General features: G+C 42.5%; 1 protein-coding gene across 1 annotated transcript in view; it reads left to right on the top strand.

Annotated features, from left to right (window-relative positions):
• Positions 1-900: 900 nt before the first annotated feature.
• The window catches only part of CERS5 (ceramide synthase 5), a 37,573-nt gene continuing 15,411 nt past the window's right edge, over positions 901-23,062 (top strand). The window contains exons 1-6 of the mRNA XM_081849989.1: positions 901-1,171; positions 14,478-14,583; positions 17,375-17,505; positions 18,682-18,739; positions 19,137-19,187; positions 21,634-21,726. Coding sequence (XP_081706115.1) covers positions 966-1,171; positions 14,478-14,583; positions 17,375-17,505; positions 18,682-18,739; positions 19,137-19,187; positions 21,634-21,726 — 645 coding nt within the window. The 5' untranslated portion in view covers positions 901-965. The remainder of the gene's footprint in view (positions 1,172-14,477; positions 14,584-17,374; positions 17,506-18,681; positions 18,740-19,136; positions 19,188-21,633; positions 21,727-23,062) is intronic.

The following is a 23,062-nucleotide window of genomic DNA, read 5'->3' as shown; positions in this document are numbered from 1 at the left end:
CTGCCGCCCCAAGCCTCGCGCGCTCGGTAGTACCTCCCGCCGGGCGCGCAAGGCTTGCGGACACTCGCCGGGGCTGCAGGCTGCTGCCCGCAAGCCTTGTGAGCCTGCGGGAACTCCCGCCGGGCTTGCAAGGCTTGCGGATAGCTTCCTGAAGCCTGGAGAGCGAGAGGGGTCGGTGCGCACCGATGCTTCTCGCTCTCCAGGCTTCAGCGAAAGCCTGCATTCGCCCCATAGGACGCACACACATTTCCCCTTCATTTTTGGAGGGGAAAAAGTGCGACCTATGGGGCGAAAAATCCGGTAGATATCGGATCAGACGGAAAACTTGAAGGTATGGCACAAGGATTTTGGGATAATAACCGTGTTTTGCCCAAGCCGGGCTTCATTAGCCGTGCATACTCTTATTCTTGTATGACGGAAACAAGGAACAAAATTAATTCAGTTGCGGCAACCTGGTCTCATCTCCTCCCCCCTTTTTTTTTACAAAGCACATAATTGAGGGAATTATTATTATTATTATTATTAATAATAATAAAAAAGGGGCAAAGGGCTAAATAATCAGCTTTCAACAGCCAGCTGCTGCACCTGTTGAATTTCTCTTCCTAGACATCGTTAGGCAAATCTCCTTTTCCCTTTCCGCGCGCGTGGGGGCGCCACCGCAACATTTCCCATTATTAAAAGAGGAGACGGAATGAAAAGAGAAAGTGCGCGGGGGGGGGGGAGAGAGAGAGAGATAAACCTGCGGAAGAGCGCATGCGTCTCGTTCCCTCACGCCCCCTCCGGCGGCGAAGTTAGGGCGTGGCGCGTCTTTTGACGGACGGGCGTTCCCTTCCCGCTAGATGGGCGGGGATTCCGGCCGGCACCGCCCCCTCTCTTCTCTTCTTGGCGGCTGCTGCTGAGGGGAAGAAGTGTCAGTCCGGTCAGGCGGCGAGGGAGAGGGCGGCGGCGGCGGCGGCGGCGGGAAGATGGCGGCAGCGGCGACGGCGGCGGCGGCAGCGTGGCTGTGGAGCGGTCTGTGGAACGAGCGCTTCTGGTTCCCCGCCAACGTGAGCTGGGCCGACCTGGAGCGCCAGGAGCCCGGCGCCGGGGAGGTGTACCCTCTTCCCCGCCACGTTTGGGCCGCTTTCCCCGGGGCGCTGGGCCTCTTCGCGCTGAGGCAGCTCTTCGAGAGGTGGGAGAGCGGCGGCGGCGGCGGCGGCGAAGCGGGGGACGGGGTGGCGGGGACGGAGGGAGCCGGCGGGGGGAAAGCGGCGCACACTTCCGCCCGCCTGCCTGACGGGCCGAGGCGAATGGGATGGGGGGGTCCGAGAGGGAAGAGGTAGCGTCGCCCTCGCTGCCGCTTCCTCAGTCGGCCTCGAGGAGGGTTTGGGGAGGGGGTCGGCGGAGGCTTTCTCGCAGCTTCACGCGCCACGTTGGGCCACCGTTTCATTTCGTCCCCTCCCGCCCCAGTTGATCACCATAATAAAAACCTTCAGAGGAACTCCGTAGCCAGACTGCACTTTTTATGAAGATGGGGAAGACGCAGGAGAAATGATTTCCAGGAGATATAATAATAAAATAATAATAATAATAATAATAATAATAATAATAATAATAATAATAATAATTTATTATTTATACCCCGCCCATCTGGCTGGGTCCCCCCCCCAGCCACTTTGGGCGCCTTCCAACAAAACACTAAAATGCAATAACCTATTAAACATTTAAAGCTTCCCTAAACAGGGCTGCCTTTAAGATGTCTTCTAAAAGTTTGGTAGTTGTTTTTCTCTTGGACAACTGGTGGGAGGGCGTTCCACAGGGCGGGTGCCACTACCGAGAAGGCCCTCTGCCTGGTTCCCTGTAACTTGGCTTCTCGCAGTGTGGGAACTGCCAGAAGGCCCTTGGAGCTGGAACCCCGTGTCCGGGCAGAACGATGGAGGTGGAGGCGGTCCTTCAGGTATACTGGACCGAGGCCAGTATACCTGATATATATAGAAGGTGCTTGTAGAATTTGTACTGTTTAAAACGGAAAGGGGTTAAACGCCAGTGGTTCCCAAACTGTTTTTGGCCATGCCCCACCTAAGCATCTCTAAAATTCTGATGCTCCCTCCACCGACATAATAATTCTTAATTGTTCAAATAGTGAACTCCTGTTCACATGGAGGAAGCCTTAAAAGTCATTGACTTGGTCTAACTGTTCTCGAATTGCCCCCCTTAAAAATCAAATGGCCCCCTTGTGGGGCGTTTGCCCCATGTTGGGACCCACGGGGTTAAACCATTGCAAGAGGTGTTGAAATTTTGGGAGGTCGGATAGTTGCAATGGGATTGTCTCGGTGGTGGGGTGCACCTTTTTATTTTTACTTATTTATGATAATTACTTTGTCAAGAAAGGAGTGTGTGTGTGTGTGTGTGTGTGTGTGTATATATATATATATATATATATATATATAAGCAGCGGCAATTAGAATAAGATCTATTGCATCAACTTTACATTTTTAATAATTTTATTTAGTTTTTAGAAATTTACAATCACTTATCCAACAATCAACATAAAAAGAGAATTCCAAAAAAATCTCCTGAACTTCCCTCCTCCCCTTTGTGGGTCCAATATAAGGATTAACTTTCCCATATGGCTCAGCTTTTTGTTTTTTTAAAGTGTGACTTTGGGGCGTGCCCTAGAAGCATCTTCCAAAAAAGTGTTTCATACCAGAGGCTGTTATAAAGAAGACAAGACAATTATGATCTATTCACCACCCCTATAATAAATTTCCAAACTGCCCTTTGTCATAAATGTCCTCCAGGCAGCATTAGTTGCCAAAATAGAATGCTTAGTTGCCATTTTGGGGCAAGACAGCTCTAAAGTTTTCTTTTTTATGGATTGGCTGTGATGGATTATCAGTTAAACATCTGGCAAGTTCAGATGACAACCTTGAGCTACGTTATGAACTTTGAGACCTTAAAGAAGAAGAATCACTTGATCCAGGGACGGTTCACATATATATTGGCCGATTCCTACCTGTTTTTTCTTAATGGTGACACAGAATGTAAGAGGATTTACAACTGAGCAGCACAGTTGGGTGGGGTAAGCGAAGACAAGCTACAACATTTAACTATAATGTTATTCACTGCTCCTGCTTAGGCTGCACAGAAAAAGCATTTTGGTTCCTGAAATGCATTTGGATTGTGCAGATAAAATAGAACTGATAGAGTTCTACAGGATGTGGTGTTAGGTGTTCAAAAAAAGCCAAAGACCAAGGATCCCCAGGCATGCACCTAAGCAATTATGTGGGCTTCTACAATTTCCTCTTCCAGCTGTAAGTTGTCAGGCTTCAACAAATCCTGTTCAGGGAGAATCCTTTTAGGACCAGTTAGTGACATGGAGGAAGAAGCATGGTACTTTGGATCTGTCACCATGTTTTAAAAATAAAAAAGTTATTTGGTTAAATATTCATTATTACATTCACTCCCAGTGGACTTACTCTGCAAGCATAATAGTTGATGACATCAATCTGCATAATATGTGTCTGAATAAGTTCAAAATAACTGAGGCAGTTATTGTTTTAGTTAATATATGAATTAGTATTGAACAGGATGAGAGAAGAAATACCGCTAAATGTTTAGGTTCAGTTCAGCATTAGGGTTAGGTCTCAGCTATGCCAGTTTCAAAATGAAATTTTACCATGCACTTCAGGGAGAGTCTTCTGCTGCTGTGCTACTATGTGTGTCAGTGGCTCGGCAGCAAAAGACTCCATTCTTTTCCTGAAGCACTGTGGCACAAGCCAGGTGATTCACACCACAGCATGGCAGCAAAAAAATCCGCTGCTGTGTGACAGCCAGCCAGATAGTGGAGATGTCAGTCATCATCCTGGTGCCCATATACGGTATCTTCACTTGGTTCCAAGTAGCTCACAGCTCAACGTGCCTGTTGAGTTTTGATCTTTGCTTCCAGGTAGTTTATACATAAACAATTATTAAAGCTATAAAAACTATAAAACTCAAAAATGCATTAAACTCAGTACCCGTTTGACTTTGTTTTTTATTTGATTTCCCTATAAAATAGCATTTTTGTAGCAAGAGAAAAACCTGTATTCATGAATTTGGCTCTAGAATCAAAATCTCAGTAGACTTCAAATCTATGTACAGAAGATAAATTGAAAAGTGGAATATCACTTTTCAATTTATCAATTTATTTTCAATTTTTTGAAAATATTGGAAAAAACTGCTCAGGAATGTTGTGGCTGGCCATACAAAGCAGTTTGGGTCATACAACCCTTTTTGAAAGGACTAATACAGTTCTTGCAGTGGGGGCTGCTGCTGTCACTTCCAAAGCTCTGGCTGGCTTGCAGCAGCAGCTAGGGCAGGTGGTAAGATAGTGGGATTTCTGTTGTCCCTTGTTCTCCTTTTTCTTTCTTTGCAGTCAATGAGAATAAATTAACTATACCAGCTTTAGGGCTGATGTAGTTAGGTGCTCTGTTGGGAGCAGGATGGGAGAACAAAGGGGGCTGACCATCCTGCAAATCACCAACCACCCCTCATGCACTCCATTTCTTTTCCTACCCTCCTCTCCCCTCCCCTGACAGGCAGAACATCTAACCTTATGGAGCATCTCACTTGTGAAATTTGGGCAACACAATACAGCCTTTTTCTGTGTAGAAGCCTTTTGACCCCTCCCATGTTCATACATAATTTTCTGATTTATCCATTACAATTTCACTATGCCTGTTTTCTTATCCTCATGTCCTGGAATGAACACTCCATGAATTATGTGCTTCAATTTAACATTGGGAGTCTGGGACTGATGACTCACAATTTGAGCCACAGATTTCTTAAACCATTGTTTTTCCTTCCCTTCCTGTCTGTGGTGCCTCACTTTAGAGGAAATGCATTCACATTTTCGGCATATCATAGCAGCACACTGGTTTATCATATGCATATCTCTCTTTTTTAGGCCCTAGGAGAGAGTGTAGTCTATTGTTCCTATGTGTTCGTCTGTTTCCTCTCAGTTTTGCCAATGAAACTCAGAGATAAGTGAAACTCTGAGAGAATGACAGGAGATCAGCTTTAGCTTTTGCAGAATGGCTTAGTATTCTGACCTACAAAGGATCACCTCATTTTTTTACTGAAACCTTCAGAAAGGCCTCAAATGCACAAATGGATTTAATAAGTGCTGTGGAATACTGCATTTGGAACTGTGATAGGCCTGACAGACTGCCTTCCCTAAGCTTCCCTCCCAAAGCCTAACGGGAGGGGTTTACTTTTTATATTTATATTTAGATCCTGTCATATTTATTCCTTTCTTCAATTTACATACTCTCAATCACTCAACAGCAATAAACATAAAATGCAAATTGTAACCTCTATTTGACATATATGAGCATTAATTAAGAAGTCTAGATATAGGCATTCCGTGTTGGTGGCTCTCCCTTCTTGTCTTTCTTGTTAATGTAGGTTGTGAAATAACACAAGACTGGTCCAAGCAACTCCCCATTTACATGGGAGTTGTGTTCCCAGGCGCCATATGGGCCAGTGGGATGCACTTAAGCCTGCCCACCCCCTTGCGGTGCTGAAAATTGTCTGTGTGTGCTGCTCACACACAGATGAGGAGTTGTCTGAATACATTGTATCTGATTTTAGATTTATTTTCTGCCCTTCCCTATAGAACAGGATGTCCCAAAACAAGTTGTCTTAAGTGGTACTGATAAACATCATAGGAGCATCTTGTTGCTGTAAGACATTGAACTGGATCAATGTCGATGTCAGTGGGGAGGCTTTGACTCCCTTTCATCCTTTGTGTGGGAAGCAAATTTAAATGGAGGAGAGTTTCAAAAGTAGTTTGAATTACGGCAGGGAGGCTGTTGCATAAGGTCATAGGGTGAGTTGACTTGGTCAGCAATGTATGCATCCAAATAGGTTTTCTCATTCTTGTGTAACTTTCAGGAAACCACTTTTGAAATTGAGGCATTTCAAAAGTACCGTTAGTTCAGTGGAACTCTTGTACTGCTTGTGAGTTTCCCACAAGCATCTGGTTGGCCACTGTGAGACTGGACTTAGATGGGCCATTGACCTGATTCAACAGACTCTTCATATGCTCTTAATGTTCAAGATTAATAAAAATATTTTTTTCACATCTCAGCTATTATCTTGCAGTGTTTGCAGACTTGATGAGACGATGAGACCCTGTGAAGATGTGTACTGCTTTGGTGTAGTTCAGTCAAATTTTATTCCCTCAAATGCAGACTTTAGTGTGGTGTAGCTAAATTAATTGATGCCTTTTGAGCCCTTTAATATATACAGTGGTACCTCTGGTTACGTACTTAATTCGTTCCGGAGGTCCGTTCTTAACCTGAAACTGTTCTTAACCTGAAGCACCACTTTAGCTAATGGGGCCTCCGCGCCGCCGGAGCACGATTTCTGTTCTCTTTTTTTTTAATATAATTTTTATTAACAGGCCAATCAAATCACATTATTTCCAAATCACATTAGTTCCAAATTATACAGCCAGATTTTAAATTTTTTGTTGGGGGTACCCATACATCAAGCTCCGAAAGGGGGTCCAAACATCACTTATATTGCTGCTTTAATTAGACAGTTCTATCCAGTTCTGTCCAGATAGTCTCTTTGTTATTTTCCTCATCTTCTTGTTGTTATCATATAATCCTTTCTTTGCGATCTCTGATAATCTTCACAAGCGGGTTAAAAACAAACATCCTCTGTGTGGGTTTTAGACTTTCCAAAAATCATATCACGTAAGGACAGACGCCATTTCCACACCTCCGTAAAGAACTTTCCCTCAGTCTGTCCGTTAATTTCCCCAGGCTTGCCAAACATCTCAGAGGGCTCTGCCAGGTCTAGATCACATTCCGAAAATCATTCGCATTCCGATGACCCTGGTCCTCCTCCCCCTGTCCTTCTTAGGCAAGCCAGTCTTGGCGAGACGCCATTTGAAACTGCGCCATAAAACTTTCCTTCGTTCTCCAATGTTTACCAATCCTCTCTTTGATCAATAATTCACTCCACACAGTTCTTAAATTCCTGCTTGTGATTAATAAATTGCAACGATTCTTCTTTCTGCGGTGGAGGATTATTAATATCACATAAGGCAAAAAGAAAGAAAAGTTTTTTCCTCCACCCCCTTTCCGTTTCACTCCAAACATACCAGTATTTTAATGGTGATTCATCACTTGATTTATTTGTCCCGCCCATCGCTCCGCTCACAGAGATCCATTAATCAGCAGTCTTAACTCCCGATCTTCGCTTGATGTATGTGCTTTAGCTTCTTTCCAATTATGTATTTCCAATTATATATTTCGAGCCAAAGCGAACCAGTGCGCTGATTGGAGACAGTGTCAGGAAAAGCCGACTTCAAACGAGGGCTTGTGCCAAGTGTCTGCACCCCCTTCTTTCGAATCCGGGGGTGAATTATGGACACCGCTGGCAAGGCAGTCCCCCCCATCCCCTTGGGGGGGGGGCGGGAAGGCTGCATACTTCCCATAGCAGCCTCTTAATTACCTCGTGTGGGTCGGAGAGATGTTACTGTCGGCCATCTTCCAATGCGCCCCCTGGTGGCCCCCGAGCACGATTTCTGTTCTCATCCTGAAGCAAAGTTATTGACCTGAGGTAATATTTCTGGGTTAGCGGAGTCTGTAACCTGAAGCGTATTGTAATGGGGTATGGGGTTGCTTGTGCGTAAAGCGCAAACTGTTCCGAGCTGAGTAGTTTGGACAAAACTTTTCCCCAGGCTAGACAGTCAGTACACCGTGACTGTCTCAATCACTGGAAGAATCCGTCAGTGGGCATTTCCTGAATTTCTTCCAACATAAGAGTTCTTTCACACCCAATCGTCGTCTCCCTTCTCTGCGCGAAAGCTGTCTGCGCAGAGTGGGCGTACCCAGAGGAGGTCCTGTGCTCTCCCCGCTGGTTTCACTGGAAGAGTCCTGGAGCCTTCTCTCCGCAGCTCCCTCGGACTCCCCTTTCTCCCTGGTGTCACCTCTATCTCCTTCCCCAGCGGAAGCGTCCTCTCTCCCTCTGCTGGTTCCCTCTCCAGCATCATCATTAGGGAGCCTCAGTGCCACCCTTGGCTCCGATGGCAGTTCCCTGACACGTATGTAACCTGAAGCGTATGTATCCCGAGGTACCACTGTATGTAGAGTGATACTTCTGATGGACACATGAATAGAACATATATGGTATCTGTTGAATTTTCTTCTGAGGCTGCTTTATTTTTGTATTAAAATAGTACTATTTTCTCATAGCCTCAACTCAGCAGAGGTGTCTTGTCAATGGTCAATACACAGTCCAAGCTTTTTGGAGTTAAGTTTACATTGTTAAAAACCTGCACGTAGACAGGAATTTAGGAAGATTACAGCTGGGACTGAACATCAAGTGAAGCCATGAGTTCTAGGTTACTCCAGACTTGAAGATAGAACTGAGATGGTTCAATGTTATGTGCACTGAACTTTTCAAAAAGATGCATTTTAACAAAAGAGTGTAGATTAAAGAAAAACTTGGAGTGCATTGAAGTGCATAAACATTGGTGTGTCTGCTTTTGTCTCATTGAAGGATGCAAGGAAACAAAGCAAATTGTATTTCAGAAACAAAATACCGGTATATGTTTGTTTCAGAAACAAAATGCATGTTTATAATCCTCAGGTGTCTTTTTAGATTATGGTTGACTTTTGGAATGTACTTTAGGGCATAAATGTTTATCTCTTCTACCTAGAGATGAATTGTGAAATAGCTTTCGGGTTGCTGGCCAGAACCTACTTAGCTGTTACTTGGTACACTGGAAAATGGAAGGTTAAACCCCAGAAGATTTCTACACAAGACTAAACCCATGGAAGATTTTTACCTATTAATATTCAAACTTAATAACAGCGATGAGGTAATAGCCTTGCTACTGCACAGAATAACACATTGAATGTGACTTTTGGAGCTTGTAAGTAGAGCTTTTAAACTCACTAATGGTGTGGTCTGCTCATTTCAAGAGGAGTAGAGGGGAAGCATTGTAAATGGACTAAACGGGGTGTTTAAAAGGTCTAACAGTCTACATTTTCCTAAAGCTTCACTGTGCGGTATGATTCTGTGACTTTAATACTCTGCTGGGGGCTGCCTCTTGCTGGAGAGTGTGTTTAGCCCCTTGCTGTGGATCTAGACATCCAGCCAAGCCTTTTATTAATTAACCCACATGGGTAATCTGTCTATGTGTGGTGGAAAGTATAAGATACAGACAACTCTTTATATCAGGGGCTGATAACCTGCTGGCCCTCCACTTGCTCTTGGACTACAATGCCCATCATCCCTCACCACTGGCCATGTTGGATGCAGCTGATGAGAAGTGGTCTAACAGAATATAGGGAGGCATAGTTGTTTAAACCAGGAAAGTCATTAATACCTGTGTTCATCGCTGTCCTTCGCTATGACATATGTAGAAATCCCAAGTGGCCTCCTTTTAAAACTGAATTGTAACATGGTACACAGCCTTAGTTATGTAATACTAATTTAAAGACCCCTTAAATCAATTAAATGTTTTGCACTCTGACTTGCACAAGTGAAATCATGGACCAGGGCCATCGTGGCTGATCTTAAACTTTGGAGATGATTATATTGGAGCAGGAGTTACTTGATAAAAGCTGCTTATACACCAACGCGTCTTGAATTTGATCCAAGCACACTGTGGTAAGCAACGTACTTTGTTTTCACCCAGTTTATGAGATTACACTTCATACCAGTTAGTATCCATTATATTTTCCAAACTGTCTTCGTAAGTGCAGCCTTGTGAATAAGCTTGCACAAGTTACTAGCCTGCAAAAAGAAATACAGTACTAGCTTACTGGGGGTTGGCAGAGGTGGGATGGAGAGTTGTGCCCTCCTTGTAGCATACTGCTGCATTTCTATGCTGACTGTGGAGGTAGAGGGCTTGTCTCCTTTGGCAGTTCCTTTGCTGGGAGTAGAGGAGCAGTTGAGCACTTGGTTCCTCTCCAATCAGCCTGTTTGTTTGCTTCCATGGAATTCAATGCATTCACCTTAATGTAGTTCCTTGTCACTTCTGGTTACCAAGCTAGTGCTTAAATGAGAGGCTGGTTTGACACTGAGCAGTTCAAAAAGTTTGATCAATTTACATTTTTGTACCTTGTTATGAAGGAACATTGTGGCACCTGAAAGACTTACATGTTTATGGTGGCTTAAGCTTTCATGGACTGGCATCTGCTTAATCAGATTCATGAAGTGTTACTTTTCAGCTGGCAACCTGGGCTCATGAAATGCCCATAATAAATACATTTGTCTCCTATGAGTGCCACACAGCTCTTTTCTTGCTTTGTTACTTTGTTGCAACAGGTTAGCAAGGCTGTACCTCTGAAAGGTGAGTTTCAGATGGTTAATTCATTGCAAGAGAGAAAAGTGTTACGCATTGACGCTTTATAGCAAGTTATATGAACTTCTTTTAAAAAAACCCCCAATAAAACTTCTGAAAGTGTATGGCATCATTTAGAGATTTGTTTCAGTGAGATAGATTGCACAATAGAACTCAGTACAAGTTGCAGTTGCTAATATGTATAGTGATAGGATTGTATATGCAAACACTGCATTGTTTTTTTATTAGGTGGAGTGGGGAGCCTTTAATGAGATATGCCAGAGTATGCCTTTTAATTCACATCATCATCTTGCTGTTTTTATTACATTTGGATATAAGACAAATACTGTAACTGAATTGGGACCTTTGTTCTCTTCCATACTGGAGACACAGGCACCATGCCTGGTGTGGTGTAATATGAATTGAGCTGGTAATTGATATGTGGGTTTAGCAAACTTTTCATCTAATAAAATATGCCCACAGCTGGGTGACTTCCATTGTTAGGAAAGACTGATGAGTGCAGATTCATCTACTGTACTTGGATCGGTTTGCTAAAAGGCAGCTATGAAATCTTTGGTGATCAGTGCACTTCTTAAATGAATTTCTTCACCTTCTTCTGTTGCCCATTTCCATTACCCATTATAAAAAGAGGAATCCTGCACTTTTGAATTGAGGTGCCTGCAAACATACAGCCCTATAGAAAGGAAATGTGTTGTTGTTTATGCTGTAGGCTATGTTCTAGTTTTTGTGTAGAACATTATGGTCTAATTTTGGCAAACTAGTGTAATGTGTACAGTGGTACCTTGCAAGACGAATGCCTCGAAAGACGAAAAACTCGCAAAACGAAAGAGTTTTTCGTTTTTTGAGTTGCTTCGCAAGACGAATTTCCCTATGGGCTTGCTTCGCAAGACGAAAACATCTTGCAAGTTTGTTTCCTTTGTCTTGCAAGTTTGTTTCCTTTTTCTTAAAACTGTGCATTCACTTCGAGGAGCAACTCATAGCACGCGGTGCGGTAGCCTTTTTGAGGTTTTTGAAGACTTTGGTGATTTTTGAAGCTTTTCCAAAGTCCGTGCTTCGCAAGACGAAAAAAACTCGCGGAACGAATTAATTTCGTCTTGCGAGGCACCACTGTAATTGGTTTGGGCTGCTTGATAAACTTGGTGACATAGAGATGAACTACAGAACCAGTGTACTTAGGACTAAAACAGGTGTACAGTTGTACCTTGCTTGTCAATTTAATGCATAGTCCGTTCGACTCACAGAACCATTCAAAAGCCAAGGCACGGCTTCCAATTGGCTGCAGGAGCTTCCTGCACTCAATCAGAAGCTGCGGAAGCCGTGTCGGGCATTCAGCTTCCCAAAATCATTCGAAAACTGGAACACTCAGTTGAAAAGAGAATTAGACAAATTCATGGAGATAGCTATCAAAGGCTACTACATGTGATGACTGCTCTGCTTCCACCATTGGTGGCAGTAATTCTTCTGAATACCATTTGCTGGGAACTACAGGAGGGGAGAGGAGAGTGCTGTTGTACTCATGTTTTGCTTGTAGCTTTCTGAATAGGACTAGATGGGTCACCGGCATGGTCCAGCAGGCTCTTTGTATGTTCTTATAAAGGTAAAGGGACCCCTGACCGTCAGGTCAGGTCGCGGACAGCTCTGGGGTTGCGGCGCTCATCTCGCTTTACTGGCCGAGGGAGCTGGCATACAGCTTCCGTGTAGTGTGGCCAGCATGACTAAGCTGCTTCTGGTGAACCAGAGCAGCGCACAGAAACACCGTTTGCCTTCCGCCGGAGTGGTATCTATTTATCTACTTGCACTTTGAACGTGCTTTTGAACTGCTAGGTTGGCAGAAGCAGGGACTGAGCAATGGGAGCTCACCCCGTCGCGGGGATTTGAACTGCCGACCTTCTGATTGGCAAGCCCTAGGCTCTGTGGTTTAGACCACAGTGCCACCCGCATCCCTGTATATTCTTATGAGTTATAGTAAAAGCCATGGAAACCTTCATGCACTGCCTTTCACATTCAAATATATTAACCAAGTGTATGATGTAGCTGCAGCTTCAGTGTAGCTGCTGCTGTTTTGTCTTCTAATTTAGTTTATTATCTCCCCTTCACCCACAATGTCCCAGAGTGGGCTACAACAATGCTAAATACAGTCAAACCTCAGTTCTCGAACTGCTCCGTTGCCAAACATTTCGGCTCCCGAATGTTGAAAACCCGGAAGTAAATGCTCCGATTTTCAAACATTCCTCGAAAGACGAATGTCTGACATGGCTTCCGATGAGTGCAAGAACCAATCAGAAGCTGCACCTCGGAAGTCGAACTGTCTTCTGGAACAGATTATGTGTGACTTCCGAGGTTTGACAGTAAAGTATTAAAAATGTACAATCAGAAATATAGAGTGGGTCTTGAAAATATATTTACCAGGTTTTAAAGTCTAAGGTAAAGAGTGCTCTTTGTCTGTTTCTCTGTCTCTCTCTCTGCCAAAAACTGTATAGTGAAGTTGCCAGATGCACATCTGTGGGGAGGAGTTCCACAACCTACCTATAGGTACATGCTGGCATGCTAATTCTACACAAATGTGCCAGTACCCATGATAAGTGCATTTAAGTATGTCCGGGGAAGCATGGAACATTTACATCAATAAGCATTTGCCTCTTGGTTGTGTCAGATTTGTTTGAGCTGATCCCTAAAGCAGTTTCTGATCTGTTTAACTGGAACTTAAAACCACCCGTTATCGATGTACCGCCCCTCACCCTAGCACAGGTTAATCTGCCAGAAATGTAATGTTTGAAATGGCCCTCACGTTCCTTTCTTAAACATCTCTTTGGAAATGGGCTCCAGTACCTCTCGCTGTGGATCTGTGCTTTGAGTACTTGCACTACAGTAGTAGACTGCAGAATTCTTTTCAAAAGAATGTTTTCTTTTTCCCTCCCATACATTAGGTATTATTCAAGGGAAGGAGTGGGCATGAAATTTGTGTTCTAAAAACTTCACCTATCTTAATGAGCATATTGAGATGCTCAGGATATGATTGCGTATTGTGTTCAGAGAGTGTTTATATGAATGAGGAAGACAGCCAGAGTAGTATCTAGCTGGCCCAAATTTGTTTGTGACTTGTACCATATTGAAAATTCTATATAGAAGTAAGAAGTTCATGGATCAGGTCAGTGACCTGCCTAAATCAGCATCCTGTTGACACAGCTCCTTGTGGGGAACCTGCAAGCAGAACCACACAACAAGAGCACTCTCCCCCCCTTACAGTTTTTAGCAACTGAGATTACTGTGTGACAAAAGAAACCCACACATTTTTTGAGACATTCAAAAATATGTGTCTTACATTTTTTTCTCAGTTAATGGAGCCTGAGATTACAACAATTAGCATATGGGGGGTCCTCAAACAAAAGAGAGTTTAAAAGGGCGGTCCTCTAAACATCATTTCTAGAGCTTTTACGACCAAGTCACTGTTGGCAAAGATTGCTACTGAGTCCAAGCTGGTCTGTGGTTCTTAAATTTGTGACACTTTGTAGAAACATTCATCATATCACTTGTCATCTTATATTCTATTTCTGATCTTTAGGGAAGAATCCCTGCACTTATGTAGCTGAAACAAAAACACTCATGAGCAAGAGAGAGGTGAACCCCTGTGTTTGCAGAAGTAAAATCAGTATTTGGGTTGGGGCTGTGGAGGGGGGGGCCACGCCCAGTGGGATGCTCAGAAGACGTTGACTGTTGGAAGTTGGGTTGAAAGGGGGGCGGCGGTTACAGAACAAAATGAATTCAAACTGCAGCATTTTGTTGCAGGTCCTTCTGGTAATGTCTAATAATTGATTTTAAAATCCTCTCATTGCTTTTCAGCATTTTGCTAAACTGGCCAGTTATTTTTTATATATATCATGAAAATACATGAGGAAACTAAGGAAACCTTATTCTGTTGTTGTATCAAACAGAAGTGTGAAGTAAACAAGCTTGCACTTCACTGAAATTTAAATAGAATTATTCTTTTATATGAGTGGTCTTTTGTGTGCATGACCATATGCAGGGCAGAAAAATGTGACTGAAGTTGCAGTATATTTTGGAATTTCATATTCTGGGTTATTTTTCTCTGTGTTCATTTGTTACATCTTTGGGATTTCCCCTCCAGATTTATTGCAAGACCATGTGCTGCACTTCTTAACATTCAAAACTGTGAACCTCGCACAGCTCAACCCAATGCAATTCTAGAAAAGGTGTTTACATCTATCACTAAGGTGAGTGATGCTTCAAATTTTTGTTTGAATGCAATAGAATGAGTAGTGGTTATAAGAACCATACATACCACCTTGAGCTCCTTGGAGGCATGGGGGATATAAATGTTATTAAATTAAAAAAAATGCTCATTCTTTCCAGTTCTGTTGTTTTCCAGGGAAAATAAACTTTTCACTACTATAGTGAACATCTAGCTCATGGGTAGGCAAACTAAGGCCCAGAGGCTGGATCCGGCACAATCACCTTCTAAATCTGGCCTGCGGATGGTCATCAGCATGTTTTTACAGAAGTAGAATGTGTGCTTTTATTTAAAATGCATCTCTGGGTTATTTGTGGGGCATAGGAATTCATTCATTCCCCACCCAAATATAGTCTGGCCCCCCACAAGGTCTGAGGGACAGTGGACCGGCCCCCTGCTGAAAAAGTTTGCTGACCCCTGATCTAGCTACACATAACCAGAAAATCTGGCTACATGTGTTCTTTACATTGTTTTGTATGTGTTGCTGTTTACTCCCCACTTCCAATGTGTGTGTTGAGTGCGTACATCTAGTACTCAGACTATAATTCTGTATAAGGTTTGAACAGAAACCAGGCAAGGTACTGTTGAAGATAACTGATCATGTCATTTCCTCCATAGTTCTCAGTTTTTCTCTGAAGAAAAGTACTTCTTTTCTTACTGTCACTACTAGGCTAATCTGTTGAGTTATTTTCCTACTGTCTGGGTTTCTCAGAACATTGATGTGTAGACTATAATGGACGCAACAAGTGGTTTCGTTTTCTTTTTAGAAAAAGGGATGTTGATACTCACCATGAAGTTGTTAGAGAAAGTGTCTCAGTTTTAACATTGGTGGGGGAGGTGCTGGTGGTGCGTACCCCTAGATAAAAGGACTACTGTATTTGCAACAGCATTTAACAGAAGACTAACCTTTAGCAGAACTAGGAATGAAGGTTTGACAATAATTCACCCCCCAAAAAACCTTACCTATGCTGAAACAGGCATATTTCCAAGAAACTATGGATTTATTTCTGTTTTATTCTTCACGGGATGGATCCTGGAGGCTGACTTCTTATTTCTGTTGAATGCTTTTAACTCCCTACTGCTGCTTTTAATTTATATCAAATACTCTATTGTAAGAATATCCCTGTCGTGCTCTGTTCACCTTGGCTACTTTTGTTAGCTCTGTCTGCTGATGGATGGCCACACCGACTCGGCCCCGGACACACTGACCAGATGCTTGGAAGCTGTGGCTGGATGGTTTCGTGGGAGCCGATTGAAACTAAATCCTTCGAAGACAGAGGTCCTATGGCTGGGTTGGGATGGCATGTGGATGAGGGACCAACTCCCTTCTCTTGCAAGGGCCCAATTAGTGCCATTGCCTTCTGTTAAGAGTTTGGGTGTAATCCTTGACGCCTCCCTTTCCATGGAGGCGCAGGTTACAGCAACAGCCAAGGCGACATTTTTCCACCTTCGCCACATCAAGTAGTTGGTCCCTTACGTTTCCCACCCCGACCTGGCCACAGTGATCCATGCAGCGGTCACCTCCAGGCTTGACTACTGTAATTCGCTGTACGCGGGGCTGCCCTTGAAGCTGTCCCAGAAACTCCAGCGGGTGCAGAATGCAGCAGCGAGGCTCCTCACAGGGTCTCTGCCATGGGAGCATATTCACTCAGTGCTTTTCCAGCTGCACTGGCTCCTGGCGGAGTACAGGGTCAGATTTAAGGTGCTGGTTTTGACCTTTAAAGCCCTTCACAGCCTAGGACCCTCATACTTACGGGACCGCCTCTCCCGGTATGCCCCACGGAGAGCCTCAAGGTCCATAAATAGCAACGCCCTAGTGGTACCGGGCCCTAAGGAAGTTAGATTAGCTTCAACCAGAGCCAGGGCCTTTTCAACACTGGCTCCGGCCTGGTGGAATGCTCTGCCTCATGAGACCAGGGCCCTGCAGGATCTGATTTCTTTCCACAGGGCCTGTAAGACAGAGTTGTTCTGCCTGGCCTTTGGCTTGGAGCCAATTTGATTCCCTCCCCCTCTTTCTTTTTCCTTTTTCCTTTCTCCTCCTGTGATGAGGCTGCATTTTAATATTTTAATGTTTCAATATTTTAATGTTGTATTTTAATTTTGTTTTTAAGTTGTATTCATTCAACTTGTTTTTATTATTGCTTGTTCGCTGCCTTGGCTGGGGAGGGTGGGTTATAAATAAAAATTATTATTATTATTATTATTATTATTATTATTATTATTATTATTTAAGGCAAATGTAGGCATAGTTTTGAAAGCACTTGAATGGAAAACTAGTTTTGGTGAAACTAGCCTGGCATCAAATCCTGTTTTGCTGCCAGAATTCCAGGCGATGAGTAGGAACTTTCTGCACAGATGCGTGTGGCTGAAGGGAAGAAATCTCCGGTAGTATTGTCATCTTTTTGAAAAAGATAAGGAAAGTACTGCAAGCAGTCAGTAGAATAACCCAAAATGTAAAAATGCAGTGTAATACCATACTGGTGTGTTAAGCTTACACACTTTGGTTTTGTGTGGGTATGTGTTATTTCTTTGGAATTTGTTTTTCATGGCATCTTGCATACACATTATTTTATATTATCATATTGGATCTTGATGTATATTTCTTCTAATAATTTGTTTCTTGAACTGATTATTTAACCAGTGTTACTTTTTCTAGCAAAACGTTGTTGGTACAATTTTGTATAATATGCAGCAGATCGAAGAATAATTGGGCGATAATGGGAAGAGTCTGTTTTGGAAGGTAGCTAAGGAGTATGTGTTTGATTACCTTCTAGTTTCCAGATGCAAGAAGATTAGAGGGCTTGTCAAAACAACTAGATTGGGATGTCCGAAAAATCCAGCGCTGGTTTCGTCATCGAAGGAACCAAGATAAACCAAGCACTCATGTGAAATTCTGTGAGAGCATGTAGGTTTGTGTGTAGTTCACCTCTTACAGCTCCAATTGTTTTGTTTTGTTTTGTTTTAAAGTTGACATCTTGTGGTCTCTGAAATTTTGAAGAAAGGCATTCTTGTAAAACAGATGGCTATTCAGGCATTACTGAAAATTCTTTTAAGGTTATATCCAACTAAATGGTTGCATGGAACGACAACTACAAGTTCAGTTGCGACTGCTCCTTCTTCCCCTTGTGTGCCTCCAGTATCACCCTCAAATTTGCTCTAGAGGGCTAGAGGGAATCCTCAGAGCAGATTTGGGGGATGCATGGGGAAAGACAGAGAAGGGAAGTTCACTTGCACTTGTGGAAGTCTTTCCATGTGTGCAATGATTTAGCTGGATAGAACACTTATTTTTTTTTATTTGTACCAGGAGATACATTTGGGTGTTTCGCCACTATTTGTGTTTCAGTGTGATAAAATAGCTCTTTCACCTTTAGTTTGGACTGTACAGCAGATAGCTATAATTTTTAATCTTTATGCAAGCTATGTTTTATCCTTTGAAGTTATTTTCCATTGCATGCACTTGAATTTTTCCTGGGCTCTCGTTTCTTTTCATTCCCACTTAAATTTATTTTCTTACCCTTTTCTGCATGACCTCTATCACTATAGTATCTGAGCATCTTTGCCTTCCTGCCTGCTACTTCTGTGACTTCTACCTCTCTTCCTCAGTGGCTTCTTTCCCAAGATATTTGCTTTAGGTGAGTGGGAGTCTCATTTGACATCTGTCTGTCTTTGGTTTATACTCTAAATTGGAAGCTGCTTAATCGTAAGCCCCATTCCCATGTTACTTGTGAGTAGGGCGTTGCTGTGATTCATGCAATCCTGTCCCTGTTGCAGCATCTCCTCCTCCAAAAGAAGTTTGTCTGAAGTGTCTGCAGTTGTCTGAAGTGAATGCCCAACCTGGAAGAATTATTGTGGGATCAAGATACATTCAGGAACTCACATTTTGAGGTTTTACCAGACAACCTTAGTGTCCCTGCATATGCTTTTTCCTCTCAAAGTCTCCTACAGATATTTTATAGATCTAAATTATATTATGTTAAGTCTCTAAAACATGTTTGAGTTAATTTTGGATTTTCCCTGGTTGGTGCTTTACAACATCAATATATTTGTACCATATATTTGATTCTTACTTTTTCACTTCCAGGTGGAGGCTTGCATTTTCTATCTGTATATTAACGTATGGACTCAGAATTCTTTGGTTGGTGAGTATGTTGCATAATAATCAATATATATTCGGTGGAATTAAATTAAAAGATTCATTTGGTCCTTGGGGACTTCCTTAACATTCTTATTTGGGTGGTCAGTTATTCCTTCAATTCTATCACGGCAGAACAGGAAAGGTAGCCTTTATATCACTCTTCATCTCAGGAATGCTGCAACTTTCACTTTTTGACTCCAGAACCAGAAAGACCAGTTCATGATTTGTGATGCCTTTTGTTTGTTGTTTCTTGAAAAGGGTGTTGATCCCTGTCTTACAATCTATGGTTGCTTGTATTGAGCAATTTCCCCCTCAATATAAGGCATCCCGTATCTACATGTTCTAGTTGTACAGTTTTCTAGTATCTTTCATTCGTTCATTATTATTATTTTTTAATCTAGGCACCCTGGTTTTGGGATACTCGACAATGCTGGTACAACTACCCTTTTCAGGTATGTGGTGTCTTTACTAATAAAAACTTGTAACAGTGTTAGGTATCATTTCCTGAAGTCGTTCAGCCTTTGACTGATCACTTTCCTCTTGAACCAGTTTGCCACTGGAAGTACTTATATATACACAAAGTTCCCTCATTTGATACAGCTTATCTGTCAACTTTGAGGGAAGTAACCTGTGGAACAGCTGTGGCTGTCAAAATAAGCACCCTGTTCTTGCAAATATATTTTCACATGTTAGAGCTTAACTTGGAGCGCTGGTAAATCAAAGGTGACGGATTGCAGTACGTGTGCCTGGTTGTGTTTCAAAGTGAATTTGCAGATATGTCAAGAAAAACGTACCGTATTTTTTGCTCTATAAGACTCACTTTTTCCCTCCTAAAAAGTAAGGGGAAATGTGTGTGCGTCTTACGGAGCGAATGCAGGCTGCGCAGCTATCCCAGAAGCCAGAACAGCAAGAGGGATTGCTGCTTTCACTGCACAGCGATCCCTCTTGCTGTTCTGGCCTCTGAGATTCAGAATCTTTTTTTTCTTGTTTTCCTCCTCTAAAAACTAGGTGCGTCTTGTGGTCTGGTGCGTCTTATAGAGCGAAAAATACGGTAATTCTTAGAGCAAATGGGCATATTATGCTTTGCTACACATTCCACTAGCGTGCCTTTCTGTCTGCCTTTTAATGATCTGGTCTGTGTAGGAGGTAATGGGCATACTTTACTTAGAATGTGTTTGATGCTTTAGTGCTAAACATAAGGAATGAGGGAATACAAAATAGCTGGAATGATGCAATAGGGAGAGATTTATAGTGGCAGTTCTCTGTGTGGTGTAGACCTTCTTTTAGTCCTGCAGTCATTATGTAGATAGATTGAAAACTAGTGAGAAAAACTGTGTGTGCTGAAAACCATCCAGTCGCTAAATAAACACTCTCTGCATCTGAACTCACCTAAGTTTTTGTCTTGCTGCTGATCTATCAAAAAAGTGCTTTTTTATGGGTTTGAGGCTCCAAACAGTACAGGCTGATTGCTCTCTAGTTTTTTTTGTTTGTTTTTTACATGATACTTGGATGGTAATGCTGAATTCTTCTCTGATCCTCCTCTTTTAAAATTGCTGTGTCTAAGTAACATGTATTTCAAAAGCACACATGGCAAGTAATCTGTGGCCTTTTCTTTGTAGACACCTGCTAAATGGAAGACGCACTTTTTAATAGTTAGCTAAAGGCCTGTCAAGTTTTGCAGCCTGGGGAATAGACAGTTCTAGTCTTTTCTCCAACCAATCTACTTGTCTTCCCCCAGTCCTTAGCTTGTTACCCCTCATTGAGATTTTGGGAGTGGGGTATCAGAAATATTGCCCTTTCCCTGAAAGCTAAGAACTATGAACAGGAGAAGGAAGTGTTGCTTTTTCTCATGGGGCATTTTGGTGTGGTCAGGCCACCACGTTTCAAGTGGTGTGGGAGTTTGTGCTGCCACCCTAATGTTATCCTTAAGTGCAAATGACAGCTGTTCAGTTTATATAAGGGTACAATTGGGTGTGATTTTGGGAGATCTGCCATCAGATCTCACTTAAAAAACCACACATAATAGCAGCTCTGGGGGAGGAAGCGGGAAGAACCGAAAGAAGGGAGGATAGGTTTCTTTGTAATTACAATATTGAACGCTTAGGTTATCATTTTACAGGATGGAAGGACATAACACTTACCTGTTTAAGCCAGCAGTGGAGAACCTCTAATTCTCCTGCAGGTCAAATTAGGCTAGAAAGTGGTCCCAGATTGTCCTGCAAAGTTGTTTCCCCTAAACTACACCTACCTGCCCCACACCTGATGTCACATGTGACACCAGTTGTGGACAGGCAAAGATTCAGGTACAAAGGAGCAATAGAGAACGGAAAAGTGTGCTCCCGATTGCTTTTTGGCAAGCAAGCCTTGTTGTCAGCTTCAATCAGTCGATTGACAGTGGTAGCAAACCCTGCTGAGATGGGCTGCACTTTGGAGCCCCCAGTCAAGGTTGAGCACCCAATCCCTTGCCAAAGCAACGCATGCCTATCGGTTTACAAGCCCTGCAGAGAAACATTCCATTCGCTTGCACTTTTTGAAATAAAATTGCACAGGCAAAGGGATGCTTCACCTGGGGTCATGATGACATCAGAAGATTGATAGGTGAGTGGTCCCAGCTATAAGTCAATTACATCCTTGGGGTTGGGGGACATCAGGATCTGGCTCTCTGGCTGGACTCAATTCCCTATCAGTGGTTTTAAGTATTTAAATCGGGGTGGGGAACCTGTGGCCCTCCAGATGTTGATGGACTACAGCTCCCATCTTCCCTGACCCTTGGGAGCTGATGGGCATTGGAATCCAACAGCATTTGGATGGCCACAGGTTAACCATTCCTGCTTTAAGTAGCTCTTAATGCATATGTTGCATGCTGTTTCTAAACAAGACTTTCTTTCTGTTTTTCAGCCCCTATCATCCAGCCTTTACTACTATTATCTTGTGCAACTGGCCTTCTACTGGTCTCTTATGTTTTCACAGTTTATAGATGTGAAGCGAAAGGTAATTAACTAGCTGTTTCCAGTAGCCTTAAACAATCCCATTAACCTTTCTGAATGAGGGGAAGAATCATTCAGTACCAAGTAATAGAATGACTGATTTGTATCTTATAATAAAACCTACTTTGATTAGAAGACTTCCATCAAATGCAAACCTGTGATGAGTGAAGTACGTGTATGTGTGAATGTATTATGATGACTCATGTGAGACTGGTTGAGCCTTTTATCCTTTTCTAGGAGAGGGAGGAACTAAGGATTCCTATGTGTGGTTTTCTACATTTCCTAGCTTGTTTTTTTTGAGCTATTCTGAAAGCATGGGTTTAGAACAAAAACAAACAGGTGCCCTCAGCTGGAAAATGTATATTGAGGCTGTGCTGACCCGCATCTGAAGGGCACTGCTGAAGGTTGCCCTACATGGTGTTGTAGTCAGGTCCAATGTGAATCCGGTACAAATGTGCATTTAGATATGTGACATTGGACTGTCCAGGCAAATAAATGTCACTAGTTTCATGGGTTTATATCCTTTCCTCTTTCCCCCTGCTCCACAATATTGCTTTACCTAGGCATGCTATTAATCCTGTTTGTGTTTTAGGTTCCTTAAACCTGAATTTCAACTTGTTTTCATGCCAATATCTCTAGATTTCTCTGCTTAGATAGTGTTCAACGGAGAAATGCTCAGTAAGTTGTGATTTAGATGCTTTCCCAATTTGATTATGGAAGGAATTTAACATTTCCCATTTGATTGTTGAAAGCAGTAGCGTCCTTAAGGCATATGTTCAAAGGAGCTTACAGAGAGAGAAAATTAAAACTAATAATAAAAATTTAATTTTAAAGCTATTTTTAAAAAAAAATATATATAGATCAGCTAGTCGAAAACATCCTTCCATGAGAAATCCAATTTACAAAAAGTGGTCTTGTGTTTCCTGAATAAGGTTCTGTGAATACAGTGAGCAAACTGGAATTCAAGAGTATAAAATAAAAGTATGGAATCCCAAAGCCACAGACATTGTATTGCATTTCTGTAAGAAACAGACATCAAGAATAAATATGACAGATAAAAATCAGTTGCATTAACATGTACATATAGCAGAGCACAAGGCACAAACAGGAGTTGAATAGTTGTGTTATAGTAGCTATAAGGATAAATATTTCAGACCTGGGAACTCTTTTGTAAAGCTGTTGATGTGTCCTGGAGTGATCATGATAATGTACCCCCATCATTTCAAAACAAAGGAACTGGGCTAATGTTTCTAGAACTTGAAGGATGGTAGAGGACAACTAGGAAAATAAATAGAAAATATTGGATTAAGATTATCTTAAATCCAATTACCACTGTCATC

This window comes from Podarcis erhardii (assembly GCF_964252035.2).
Source record: "Podarcis erhardii genome assembly, chromosome: 2".
Lineage (NCBI taxonomy): Eukaryota > Metazoa > Chordata > Lepidosauria > Squamata > Lacertidae > Podarcis > Podarcis erhardii.
This window is presented reverse-complemented; position numbering and strand designations above follow the sequence as displayed.